The sequence below is a fragment of the Stegostoma tigrinum genome, chromosome 25 (genome assembly GCF_030684315.1).
Source record: "Stegostoma tigrinum isolate sSteTig4 chromosome 25, sSteTig4.hap1, whole genome shotgun sequence".
NCBI lineage: Eukaryota > Metazoa > Chordata > Chondrichthyes > Orectolobiformes > Stegostomatidae > Stegostoma > Stegostoma tigrinum.
This window is the reverse complement of record NC_081378.1, coordinates 50,659,844-50,672,985: the sequence shown is the minus strand read 5'-3', so window position 1 is coordinate 50,672,985 and position 13,142 is coordinate 50,659,844. Positions and strand designations below refer to the sequence as shown.

Genomic DNA, 13,142 nt, shown 5'->3' with positions numbered 1-13,142 from the left:
TTGATGCCTTTCTTCACTTCGTCAATGCAAGTCACACCACCTTCTCTCCGATACCTCATCCTCACTCTCTCTCTCTGTGACTGCACCCACCCCCCACCAAAGCTCATGCTCTACCACTCTCACTACTACCTGCAGCATCTTCCCTTACTGGGTCTCACCCATTCCAACCCCGCCATCACTAACCCTGCACCAACAATAATAGCTGTGCCACCCACTTGCAGCTCCCAAAATCCCCGCCTCTTGCTCTCTCATTCCTGGAGGAAAAGAGTCCACAACAGGGCAGAAAGAGTCACGATAGTTGGGGAGCTGCTCGACATTCGGCTCCTCACCCATTTACGAGGGGACAACCTAGAGTCTAACCGCTCCGAGTGGCTGACTGATTGAGTCCAAGGCTGGTATCAGAGACTGCCCTTGATTTGCTGTCTGAGTGAATGCTATCGCCCTTGACTGCGATTTGCTAACAACCATGACAAACTTCCTGGCTTTGTGTCTGCACTAAACAGCAAAACAAGACAGAAGTAATATAAACCTGGGATAATGGGAACTGCAGATGCTGGAGATTCCAAGATAATAAGATGTGAGGCTGGATGAACACAGCAGGCCAAGCAGCATCTCAGGAGCACAAAAGCTGACGTTTCGGGCCTAGACCCTTCATCCTGTCGCAGGGAGAACCGCTTCTGAAGGGTCTGAATGTTCTGGGTGTAGAGGTGGTCACGGTTGGGGCCAAATTGGGAAGGCTGAAATGTGGACTGTAGTCCCTTGTGGATGATCTGGTTCCGTAGGCAGGTGCTGAGGAAGGTGATGTGGCTGTGGTACCTGGTTTGCTTCAGGACATGGTCGAGCAGTTTCAAGGCCGAAGAGATTACAAGAGAGTTGCAATGGGAGAGAGATTCCCTGAGGTTGGTCCGGAGGGAGGAGGGTAACTTCTTCAGGTTAGGCATCCCTGGAAGAGGCTTCGCAGTGAGGTTAAAATAGTATCAGAGATAATGGGAACTGCAGATGCTGGAGATTCCAAGATAATAAGATGTGAGGCTGGATGAACACAGCAGGCCAAGCAGCATCTCAGGAGCACAAAAGCTGATGTTTCGGACCTAGACCCTTCATCCTGTCTAGGATGAAGGGTCTAGGCCCGAAACGTCAGCTTTTGTGCTCCTGAGATGCTGCTTGGCCTGCTGTGTTCATCCAGCCTCACATCTTATTATAATATAAACCTGGTGCTTGTGGCTGAGGGAGTAATGCAATGCAGGGTGCTATGACCGTCTACACAGGCTCAGAGGGAGTAAATGCTATGACAGTGAGCAAAGAGCCCGTAGATACAGTCTGGTGTAGTCCAGGAGCTCGGTGTGTATCCCTGAGCACACAGAGTCCTTCTGCAGCATTAGAATGAGTTACCGGGTCAGCCCAAGGTGCAGCCAGGGACAGCAGAACCATCTTGTAGTTGGATTGGAGACATGCCATGGGGGGTTCTTAGAGGCTGGCACATTTTGGAGGCCAGTCTCCATGGACATGTGGCTGGTGCTCACGGAGCATGTCCTGAAGCATTAGCATCTGGTGTCCAACATGAAAATCCTTTGGAGCAAGCAGTGGGCTGGAGTCACAAGTTACCTGCTCTGACCTCCATTGAGAATTCTTGCTTGTTTGGCTTATTTGGAATGATTAAAAGCCGACTATTATTGAGTGAGCAGTGCCATTAATAAGGTTATTAAAAAGCTATAGTTCCCTCTGAACATAAAGGGAGAGAATTGTTCCTGACATCTAGGTATGCAAGGCTGGACTCAAAATGATTTTCCATAGACCATGTCACTCAGATCCCGATACAATTCCATCCTTCGTGATTTCAGGTAAGGACTAACCTGTCTAATGTGTGTATTCGAGTTCATGTGCTCTCTGTGTACTTTCCAGAGAGTGTCCCTCTAGTGTGTCTTACAGAGTGATTCCTCTAATCTCAAGTTATAGATTGTTCTAACTCCACCCACACTGTGGTATTTACGTTCAGTGATGTGCAGCTTTGTGACATTATTGTGTGGTTGCTCCAGGATCTCAGTGCAACAGCGTGATAACGATTCTCCAACAATACTGGGACCAACAGTTTGATTGGTGTCTTTTATTTGTAGTAGTTTTGATATGATTGTTGATTGAAGAGGAGACACTGGAACTGCTGGAATTTAACATGAATCATTCACATGGGCTAACGGAGGATACAAATTGTGATGGCACTGGCCACAACCTTTCGTTCCTCTTTACATAAACAGATGCTGCCACAGCGCAGGAGGATTGTACGAACACCCAAAAAGAAGTAGGAATAGGCCGTGCTCGATCCTGCTCCATTATTCAGTAGGATTGCAGCTAAAGATGTTATTGAGCTGGAGAGGGTGCAAAAGGATGTTACAGAGGTTTTGGCTTATAAGGAGAGGCTGCATGCATAGGCTGGGATTTCTTTCCCTGGAGCCAGGAGGCTGAGGGGTGACATTGTAGAGGTTTATAAAAGCATGAGGGGCGTAGATAAGGCCTGTAGTCAAGATCGTTTCCTCGGGGTGGGAGAGTCCAAAACTGCAGGGCATAGGTTTAAGGTGAGAGGGGAAAGATTTAAAAGGGATGTGAGGGACAATGTTTTCACACAGAGGGTGGTGTATATAACGTACAAGCTACCAGAGGAAGTGGTAGAGGCGGGTACAGTTTCACCATTTAAAAGACATTTGGACAGGTACATGAGGAGGAAAGATTTACAGAAATATGGGCCAAACACTGGAAAATGGGACTGAAGGAAACTTGGCCTGCATGGATGAGTTGGTCCGGAGGGTCTGTGTCGACAATGTACAACGCTACAGCTGTATGTTGGTTTGAGCAAAATTCCCCACTGTGCTGACAGAAAACTCTGAGTCGTGACCTCCCAATTTGCCCTACACTCAGTAAGTGTCGGGATCCACTTACTGGCAACTGCCTTCACCAAGATAGCGGAAACCATGCTGGGTCAAATTCCCCTCAAATTTTAGGGTATTTCTCATTGTATAAGGGTCTGAAAGGGTTAATGCTGAGGAGCCCCATAACCACCACCTACTGTGATGATGTTCTGATGATGCAGATCCCAGTTTAGGATTGTGAAGGAGTGAGATCCAACATCTCATCTTGGAAGTCTTTGCAACAATGTCTATCATGTGAGTGAAACCTGGAGCTAGTTGCTAATGTGGATTTTCTAATGATCAGGTGAATTCCTTCTATGGCATGGGACCAAGCTGCCCCCTGCTGGCTGGAACAATATTGTTCCTATCCCAGTGCAGCAAATTGACTGCCTGTGTGGAGAAATACAAATTCAGACTGGTAGCTTGAAGATAAAAGAAAATATGGATACAAGTACCTAAAGATTTCCCTCATCAACTGAGAATCAACTGGGAAACAAAGCAGTTAGGAGGGCTCAGGAGGTGGACTTAGGATCAAGTTGGTCACTTTTGAAAGCCACTGATACTGCACAATGAGCTGGCATTACCATAAAACATAGTTGCTCATAAAACGCATGGTGAATGGCAGTGCGAGATCTTCAGAGTCAGGTCTAAGTCACTGCTCAGACGGAACAGTCAGTGGCAGGGAAGAGCCGAGGATTTCAGAATCCAAATCCTCAACAGGGAAGAATACACCAAAGAACGGAAAAAGTATTTTAGAGCTGGAGAGGGAACATTTAGTAACTCCATGTCGTGCACCATATTGCAAGGCCGTGATACTGAGTCAGGGATCAGAGTCATCAGAGATTCCATGTGGAAAGATTAAACATTAACCCAAGATCACAGACCCCAGCACACCACAAAGCTAGCAATTAAAGTGACAGCTTCTGACAGATGTGAAAATGTAAGCAGACCTGCTCTAACAGGAACTGAACATTTTGGAGACTTTACTCAGTTTGCGGGAAAAGTACATATCCCTCATAAGAGCCATGATAAAGCTGGGAATAATTAGTCTGAGCCACAAGAAGCAGGAATCATTCAGTAAAACAGTGATTTACAGTGATATTTGCTTGATAGATAGAACCACAGAAAAGGCAGGAATCCTTTTTATAGATCCAAAACGATACAATTCTTTTAACAATGAGAAGGCAAGAATTTAGGCGCAAGATGTAGGGAAACCCTCCAATATGGGGGCAAAGAGTAGCAGAAGTGCAATTAATGCGAAAGAAACATTTTTTAAAATCGAGATGAATATAGAATCACATTAGGAATACATGGAGTCAGAAATAATCTGGACAGGAATGCTTAATTTAAGAGATGGGCTAAAATAGAGGATTGAGTCTAACATCTTGGAGAAAACAATTTCCAAGATACAGAAAAACTTCTAAATTAGGCATTAAATAAGCAGCTGAACAAGTAAGTACGTTTCCATACACAGTTAAGAGTATAAAGTGCATTGTAGCTTACCAAGAAATTTTTAAAAAAGATACATCTGAAGGAGTACTGAAAGCTTTTGACAACTGCTTCGACATTAGACCCAATAAAATACTTTAAAAAGCAGGATTTAATAGTAGAGTTCAGCACACAGGGAATCCATTTGCAATGTCTTAATCATCTTTATAGAGTGGAGAAGTGCTACTATGGTCACTTCCTGCCTATGTGGACAATCTCATGTTTTCCCACATTACATTACATCTGTTATATGTTAGCCTACTCATTTAACCTCGTTATAAATCTTTGCAGATTCCTGATGTTGTCCTCATACCTTCCTACTTATCTTTGTGTCTTCAGCAAATTTAGCATCATATACATCGGTCCTTTTATCTAAGCCATCTAATAAAAATTGTTAATAGTTGAGGCCCCCAGCACTAATTTCTGTGGAACACCACTTGTCACTCACTGTGAATCTGAAAATGACCCATTTATTCCTCCTTTCTGTTTCCAATTAGCTAACGAAACTTCTGTCCATCTATTATGTTACATCACCATGAACTATTACTTTTCTAGGTAATGTTTGATGTGACACATTGTTAAATGTCTGCTGAAATTTTAAATGTACCACATCCACAGGTTCTCCTTTATTCACACCGCTTGAAACCTTCTCAAAACCTCCAGTAAGTTAGTCAACCATTCCCTTTCATAAAACTATGTTGACTCTGCTTGATTACTATATTCATTGTAATAAGACAGGGTGGTACAGTCATTAGCACTGCTGCCTCACAGCACATTGGACCTGGGTCTGATGCCAACTTCAGGCAACTATCTGTGTGGAGTTTGCACATTCTGCTCGTATCTGCGTGGTTTCCTCCGGGTGCTCCAGTTTCCTCCCCCGGTCCAAAGATGTGCAGATTGGGTGGATTGGCCATGCTAAATTGGCTGAGCCATGGTGGTATAGTGGTGAGCATAGTTGCCTTCCAAGCAGTTAATTTGGGTTCATTTCCCAGGTATCACACCATGTGGCACGTTGGCTCGGTGGTTAGCACTGCTGCCTCACAGCACCAGGGACCCAGGCTCAATTCCACGCTTACATGACTGTGTGGAGTTTGCACTTTCTCTCCGTGCCTGCGCGGGTTTCCTCCAGGTGCTCCAGTTTCCTCCTACAGTCCAAAGATGTGCAGGTTAGGTGGATCGGCTGTGCTAAATTGCCTGTAGTGTTCAGGGATATGCACAATAGGTGGGTTATAGGGGGATGGGTCTGGGTGGGATGCTCTGAGGTTCACTGTGGACTTGTTGGGCTGAAGGGCCTGTTTCCACACTGTAGGGATTCTATGATGATGGTAAATTGCCTCTTACTGTGCAGGTTAGATGGATTAGTCATGCTAAGTGTGGCGATTTGGGGACTCAGCCAGGCAGGGATGCTGTTTGGAGGGTTGGTGTAGATTTGATGGGTCAGGTGTCCTCTTTCTGCACTGTAGGAAATATGTACCAAAGTACAGTGAAATGTTTTGTGAGCAGAACAGGCAGATCGTAACAAACAAGGACATACAGATCATAGGGTGCTTAGACAGTGTGAGGCATACAAGGTTGCGACTGCACACTGCACAAATCAAGATCAATATTAGATTTGAAGTTAGACAGGTTCATTCATCAGTCTAATAACGGCAGGGAAGAAGCTGTTCTTGAACCTGTTAGTGCCTGTGTTCAAGCTTCTGTCTTTTCTGTTTGACAGAAGATGTTGGGAGAGCGTGTTACCAGGATGGGTGGGATCTTTGATGATGTTGGCAGCCTTTCCACGGCAACGAGAAGTGTAAATGGAGTCCATGGATGGGAGATAGTAGGAACTGCCGATGCTGGAGAATCTGAGATAACACGGTGAAGTTTCAGAAATTTCTGAAGAAGGGTCTCGACCCGAAACGTCAAACTTTCCTGCTCCTCTGATGCTGCTTGGCCTACTGTGTTCATCCAGCTTCACACCTTCTTATCTCAATGGAGGGGAGGTTGGCATCTGTGAATGTCTGGGCTGTCCACGCAACTTTCTGTCCTTTCTCAAATATTGCAGCATTTTCCCATGACAGACGTTAAACTAACTAACCTGCAGTTTCTGCTATCCACCTGAGCTACTCCCCCTTTTCCTGTTTTTGCTGAATGTCAGGTACTGTGAAATATTCAGGCGCTCATTCATGTAAATCTTACTGAACACCTTTCACCTTTGATGTGTTGCTTATCTGTAGCTGGAAAGAAAAATAAATTAAAAGGAAACTTTTAATTGAAAGGAAACATGTGCCTTCTCCTCGCTTGGCCAGTCAAGTTCATAGTTTGCGAAAATCATCATTCGTGACTTTCCACACATGACTGTGTTGGCGTCCCTCTCCTAGGAAGAAGTGGAGACTGCTTTGCTCAATGTGATTAGGGCTGGGTTCGACAGATTGCTGACTGACAAAGCAGTCATAGGTTACAGGAACGAACAGGTAAGTGAAGTTGAGACCATGATCAGATCGGCCATGATCTTATTGAATGGTAGAAGAGACTTGAGGGGGTGAATGGCCTGTACCAAATTCTGATGTTCTGACAATGCACACCCTCTGAAGACTGCACTGGAGTGTCAGTCTAGATATTGTGCTCACGTCTCCAGACTGAGACACATGTCCTTCTGCGTTGATTGGAGGTGCCACCAACTAAACAGACAATGAATGGAGAAAGATAGAGATTCGGAGGAACAATGAGGGGCGGGAGAGTAAGCTGTTTGTGTTTCACATTGGTCACGCCAGATCTCATTTTATAAGCACCGCAATGAATTGCAACTTTTTCTGTCGCTATTTCAGAAGTGAAGAAAACAAAAGAAGTTGATGAACAGAATGAATCAAACAAAATGAGCCATTCTCATGGTACGGAAACCTTCTTTCCATTGTAGAATTATAGAATCCCTACAGTGTGTAACCAGGCCACTTGGCCCATCAAGTCAACACCGACCCTTCAAAGAGCATCCCACCTAGACCCACCCCCTCTACCCTATCTCTGTAATCCTGCATTTTCCACAACCAATCCACCTAACCTGCACATCTTTGGGCTGTAGGAGGAAACCAGAATATCTGGATGAAACTCACACCAACCTGGGAGAACGTGCAGACTCCACACAGACAGTCACCCAGGGCTGGAATCGAACTCGGGTCCCTGGCGATGTGAGGCAGCAGTGCTATCAGACAGCCTTGCTTTTAAAAGAGATAACAAGGTGCAGAGCTGGATGAACACAACAGGCCAAGCAGCATCAAAGGAGCAGGAAAGCTGATGTTTCGGGTCTGGACCCTTCTTCAGAAAAAAGACCTTAAACATCAGCTTCATTGCTCCTCTGATGCTGCTTGGCCTGCTGTGTTCATCTAGCTCTACACCTTGTTATCTCAGATTCTCCAGCATCTGCAGTTCCTACTGTTTCGCTGTTAAGCTGTGTTCTGGCAATCTGTTTGGTAATTTCACATATACACAGCCTTTGCATTTATACAGAAACCATAACAATAGATAATCTATGAAATACTTCAGTGCTGTGAAATATAAGCAGCCTTTGTGCACGCTGAAATTTCTTTAACTAGAAATTAGATGTGTTTTATCTAGTGTTTGAGTTAAGGAAGCAATGCCCAAGACACCAGCAGCGTTGCTGTTGCTGTGTTTTTAACACCCACCTGAACAGTCAGGAAAGGCAGAAGGGTCTTAACATCTCTTTTTGCCTTTAGGCAACAGGTCCCTAGGCACAAACATAAGGAGCTTCCATCATTTGTTTTGTCACCATTTCCTGGCTGCATCCAGGCAGAGTGAGAGTTTGGTTTTTTGTTGGGTAGGGTGGACAGCCAACAACTGGTGAGTGAAGAGAAGGGAGGAGTGACAGAGATGGGAAAGGCTTGGATGATGGAAGAGAGGGGTGTGGGGTTGGGGGGTGTTGAGGTCAGGGGTAGGTCAGAGACCAGGACACATGGGAGACATGAGGTGGATGGTGCCATTTCTGGGGGTTGGTGAAGTGCATAAAATGGATCCATTTGGAAAATGGAAAGCTGGATGTGACGGTCCTTTGGCTTTTGGTTTTCCCAAAGACCTGGGCAGCCCTGGTTACATTTAAAATAATATTCAGGATTAAAATAGCCCAAATTTCAGGCCAATCACCTTTCATCGGATCCACCTGCCTCAGACTTGAACATTTCCATTGTTGCTCAGCCTTTTGGAGGAGAAGGTTCTGAAATTCCACTATCCTTTAGTATTTCCAGATCTGACTCCTGATTGACCTCTGTTTAAGTTTAAGGCTTTGCTTCCTTGTTCTCATGAATAAGTAGCAATAAGGTACATGTACTGATAATCCAGAAGGTGCTGGGTTTGAAATTTTGCTTGTCTTTAATTTCTAGGGTACACAATAAATTTCTCAGTCTCGTCGAAAGCCTGCCTGGACCAAGGTAAGGCACTTTTGTTAAGGATAGCGAAAACTCGCAGATTATTTCATCTTTGAGTTCTGAGTCAATGAAGCAGAATAAGCAATAACCACCCGCTTCAGTGCCTGAGAATGATGCTTTAATATTTACTGTCACAGCATTAATTGCCTTCCTTTGGTTGTTTGCTAGGCTGGATTATCAAACCATATGATGAAACCATTGCAAAACTGAACTGGAGGGAGATCTACACCCTGATGTTGGAGAAACTTCAAGTCGAAAATACTAAGATGTAATTATCTAAAATAGAATCATTTCTTGATGTTTTAATGTGGTCAGGGTAATCAAGACCTTGCAGAAGATGCAGAGGAATTTAACAGGACGACACTGGTGATGAAATTCTTTTGGAGAAATCTGCTTGGAATGCAGATGATTATAAGCACATTTAATAGAAGCATTTGCAATTACAATTGGCCTTGATAGACTCAGCAAGGAGAAACTTGCATTTTGCTGGAAGAAGACACATTTGGTCAAAGATTTTAGTCTTGCACTCATCAAAACAATTCACAGAAGAGAGTTCGGGGTAAAAAAGCTCACATTTACATGAGATTACATGAGAGGACAGCACTGATTTATTAATGAATTGTATTTTTATCCAGCAGTACACAAAGAGAAGCTGGTTTCCTCAATGACTGTACAGTCATTAACTAGAGACACACTGAGTTCATACAATTAACTATACAACCAGAGTGCAAATAAGGTGGAATATTCCAACTTGGGTTTGGTGGAGAGGTGTGGGGAGGTTGCTGGGGTTGGAGGTGGCAAGGGGATGTGCGTTTGAGGATGTGCTGTTTAAGTCACAGTATGAGAAATCAGGCCAGAATCCCAGCACCATCCTGCCCCTCTGCCCGATTTCATCAGGGCAAGGCTGAAGACTGTGGACAAATGCACTTAGATTTCCACAGAGGTCTCTAAGTGCTGTTTGAACAGCCCAATCTGGCTTTAACAGTTAGTGCAGGAGCTCACCTGTGAGTGTGGTTTCTCCAGTGAAGCTGACAGTCTTTGATCAGTGAGATTCAAGAGCTTTAGTCTGGAGCCAGGCATTAGGCTGCTCCCCACACACTGAGCCTCCTGAGGGATATGCTGCCAGCAGTTGGCAGGGAATTGCCAATTTCTTGGAAGTGACTTCACTTGCCTTGCACCTCACTCACCTTCAATTCCTCCTTTATGTGCCAGCCTTCACTCTGGCACAAGAACAGACTACACAGTTCAACACGCAGACCTCTAGTGAGGAAAATGGAGGGAGAGCATTAACACCAACGCCAACACAAGGTGCCCTTTCCTGAGTCACTCTACGGGGCAGGAGGAATGGGAATTGAGTTCCTGTTGGAAGGAGGGGATACACCCAGCATAAATCAGCATGTTGAGAGGTCACTTTACTCTGCTTATGAGCTTCAGGAGGTCCGGGTTCCATCCTAACGGAGCTGGTTAGCACCAGTGACCATCCAGGTATCTGTCACTTGAGGAGGTCACCTCCACCTGTCTCACCCTTGGGTGATGTGCTGTCTTCACCTGAGAGAGGATGAAGGAAAGATTCAGAGTTATACAGCATGGAAAAAGACCCTTCAGTCCAACTCATCCATGCTAACCAGACATCCCAATCTGACCTGTTTGTCTCGTTTGTCAGCATATGGTCCATATCCCTCCAAACCCTTCCTGTTGACGTACCCATCTAGATGCCTTTTAAATGTTGTAATTGTACCAGCGTCCATCATTTCCTCTGGTAGCTCATTCCACCCGCACAACACCCTTTGCATGAAAAGCTTGCCCCTCAGGACCCTTTAAAATCTTTCCCTTCTCACCTTAAACCTATGCCCTCCAGTTTTGAACTCCTATGCTCTGAGGAAAAGTCCTTATCTATTCATTCTATTCATGTCCCTCATGATTTCATAAACCTCTCTAAAGTCTCGCCTCAGCCTCCAACACTCCAGGGAAAATAGCCCCAGCCTACTCAGCCTCTCCCTTTCGCTCAAACCCTCCAATCTTGGCAACATCCTTGTAAATCTTTTCCGAACCTCTTCAAGTTTAACCACATCTTCCCCATGGGAGTGAGACCAGAACTGAACACAGTATTACAAAAGTGGCCTAACCAAAGTCCTGTACAGCTGCAACATGACATCCCAACTCCTATGCTGCACTGACCAATAAAGGCAAATGCCTTCTTCACTGTCTTATGTACCTGCAACTCTCCTGTCATGGAGATATGAACCTGCACCTCCAGGTCTCTTTGCTCAGCAATACTCCCCAGGACCCTTGCTGCCCTGTTTTGCATTACCAAAATGCAACACCTCACATTTATCTAAACTCCATCTGCCACTCCTTGGCCCATCTGATCAAAGTCCCATTGTACTCCAAGACCATCTTCCCTGTCTACTGCACCACCAATTTTGGTATTATCTGCAAACTTACTAACCATACCTCCTATATTCACATGCAAATCATTTATATAAATGACAAAAAGCTGTGGACCCAGCACCGATCTTTGTGGCACACTGCTGGTCACAGGCTTCCAGTCTGAAAAGCAATCCTCCACCACCACCCTCCGTTTTCTACCCTCAAATCAATTTTGTATCCAAGTGGCTAGTTCTCCCTGTATTCCATCTTATCTAAATACAAACCAAAAGAACTATGGATTCCAGAAATCAGAAACAAAACTAGAAATTGCTGAAAAAGCTCAGCAGATCTAGCAGCATCCATGGAGATAAACTAGAGTTAATGTTCTGGGTCCTTCCTCAGAACTGATGGCAGCTAGGAAAATGTTGGATTTTATGTGGAAGATAGGGTAAGAGGAGGGGTTAGGAATAAACGATAGGTGGAGATAAAGCCCAAAAAGAGAGATGACCAGTACACACAAAAAAACCCTGAGTTTCCAGTTTCCTGCCATTTCAACATTCCAACCTCTTCCCTGGCCAACATCTCTCCTTCAGGCTAGCTGCAGTGCTCCAGCAAAGATCAGCACAAACTCAGGAACTCGACAGCCTTCTGGACTCAGTATTGAGTTCAACAATTGTTAGATTTTGCTCTCCCATGTCCTTACCCCAACCTCCACACATCAGGCCTTCTGCTCCTGAGATGCTGCTTGGCCTGCTGTGTTCATCCAGCCCCACACTTTGTTATCTTGGATTCTCCAGGCCTTGTTATCACATGGTCTGCTATTACGCACAACTCATTGTTAGCCACTAACACTTCCCATTAGTAGCTATTCACCCCCATAGGCTGATCATTATCCACTCCCTTCTCTGTCCTTTCATTCTCTGTCTTCTTATCATTTACTCTTTACCTGCTCCCCTCACCCACCTTCAGCATAAAAACCAACATTTCCCTAGCTGTCATCAGTTCTGAGGAAGGATCACTGGACCTGAAACCTTAACTCTGATTTCTCTCCACAGATACTGCCAGATTTGCTGAGCTTTTCTAGCAATCTATAACCTTGCTAACTAATCTACCATGTCGAACCTGCCAAACACCATGCTGAAGCCCATATAGAGACAATATCCACTGCTCTGCCTTCATCAATCTTATGTGTCACTTCTTCAAAAACTCAATCAAGTAAGTGAGATATGATTTCCCATGCACAGAGCCATTTTGACCATCCCTAATTAGTCATTGTTTTTCCAAATACGTGTAAATCCTGTCTCTCAGAATCCCCTCCAACAATTTATCCACCACTGACATTGGGGTCACTGGTCTATGGTTCCCCGGCTTTTCCTTACCACCTCTCTTAAATAATGGCACAACATCAGACAACCTCCAGTCTTCTTCAGCACTTCATCCATGGCCATTGATGATATGTATATCTCAGCAAGGGGCCCAGAAATCATTTCCAAAATTACCCACAAAGCTCTAGGATACACTTGTTCTGTTCATGGGGATTTATCCATCTTTATACGTTTTAAGATGTACAGCACCTCCTCCTCTGAAATGGACAATTCAAGATATCACTGTTTATTTTTCCACATTCTCTAGCTTCCATAGCCTTCTCCAGAATAAAAATTGACATGAAATATTCATTTGGTATCTCACCCATCTCATGTGGTTCCACACATAGCTGGCCATGTTGATCTTAAAGGGGCCCTATTTACTCACTAATTTCTCTTTTGTCTTTAATATATTTGTAGAATCTTTTTGGATTCTCCTTAACCCTATTTGTCAAAGCTATTTCATGTCACCTTTCTGCCCTCCTGATTTCCCTCTTTAGTATACTCCTCTGGGGATTCTGAAATAATGTCACGAAGGCTGGTATGCTGTCTCTAAATAACCCTTTATTTGCATGTGTACAGTAAATAGATTCTGACCAGCT

At 44.5% G+C, this 13,142-nt stretch overlaps 1 protein-coding gene across 3 annotated transcripts in view; it reads left to right on the top strand.

Moving 5' to 3' along the window:
• Nucleotides 1-13,142, top strand: part of LOC125463314 (uncharacterized protein C3orf20-like) — a 180,379-nt gene that overhangs the window by 42,249 nt on the left and 124,988 nt on the right. For all 3 annotated transcript variants that reach the window (XM_048554469.2, XM_048554467.2, XM_048554468.2), the window contains exons 5-7: nt 7,199-7,261; nt 8,762-8,809; nt 8,975-9,074. In XM_048554469.2, the coding sequence (XP_048410426.1) occupies nt 7,199-7,261; nt 8,762-8,809; nt 8,975-9,074 (211 nt within the window). The remainder of the gene's footprint in view (nt 1-7,198; nt 7,262-8,761; nt 8,810-8,974; nt 9,075-13,142) is intronic.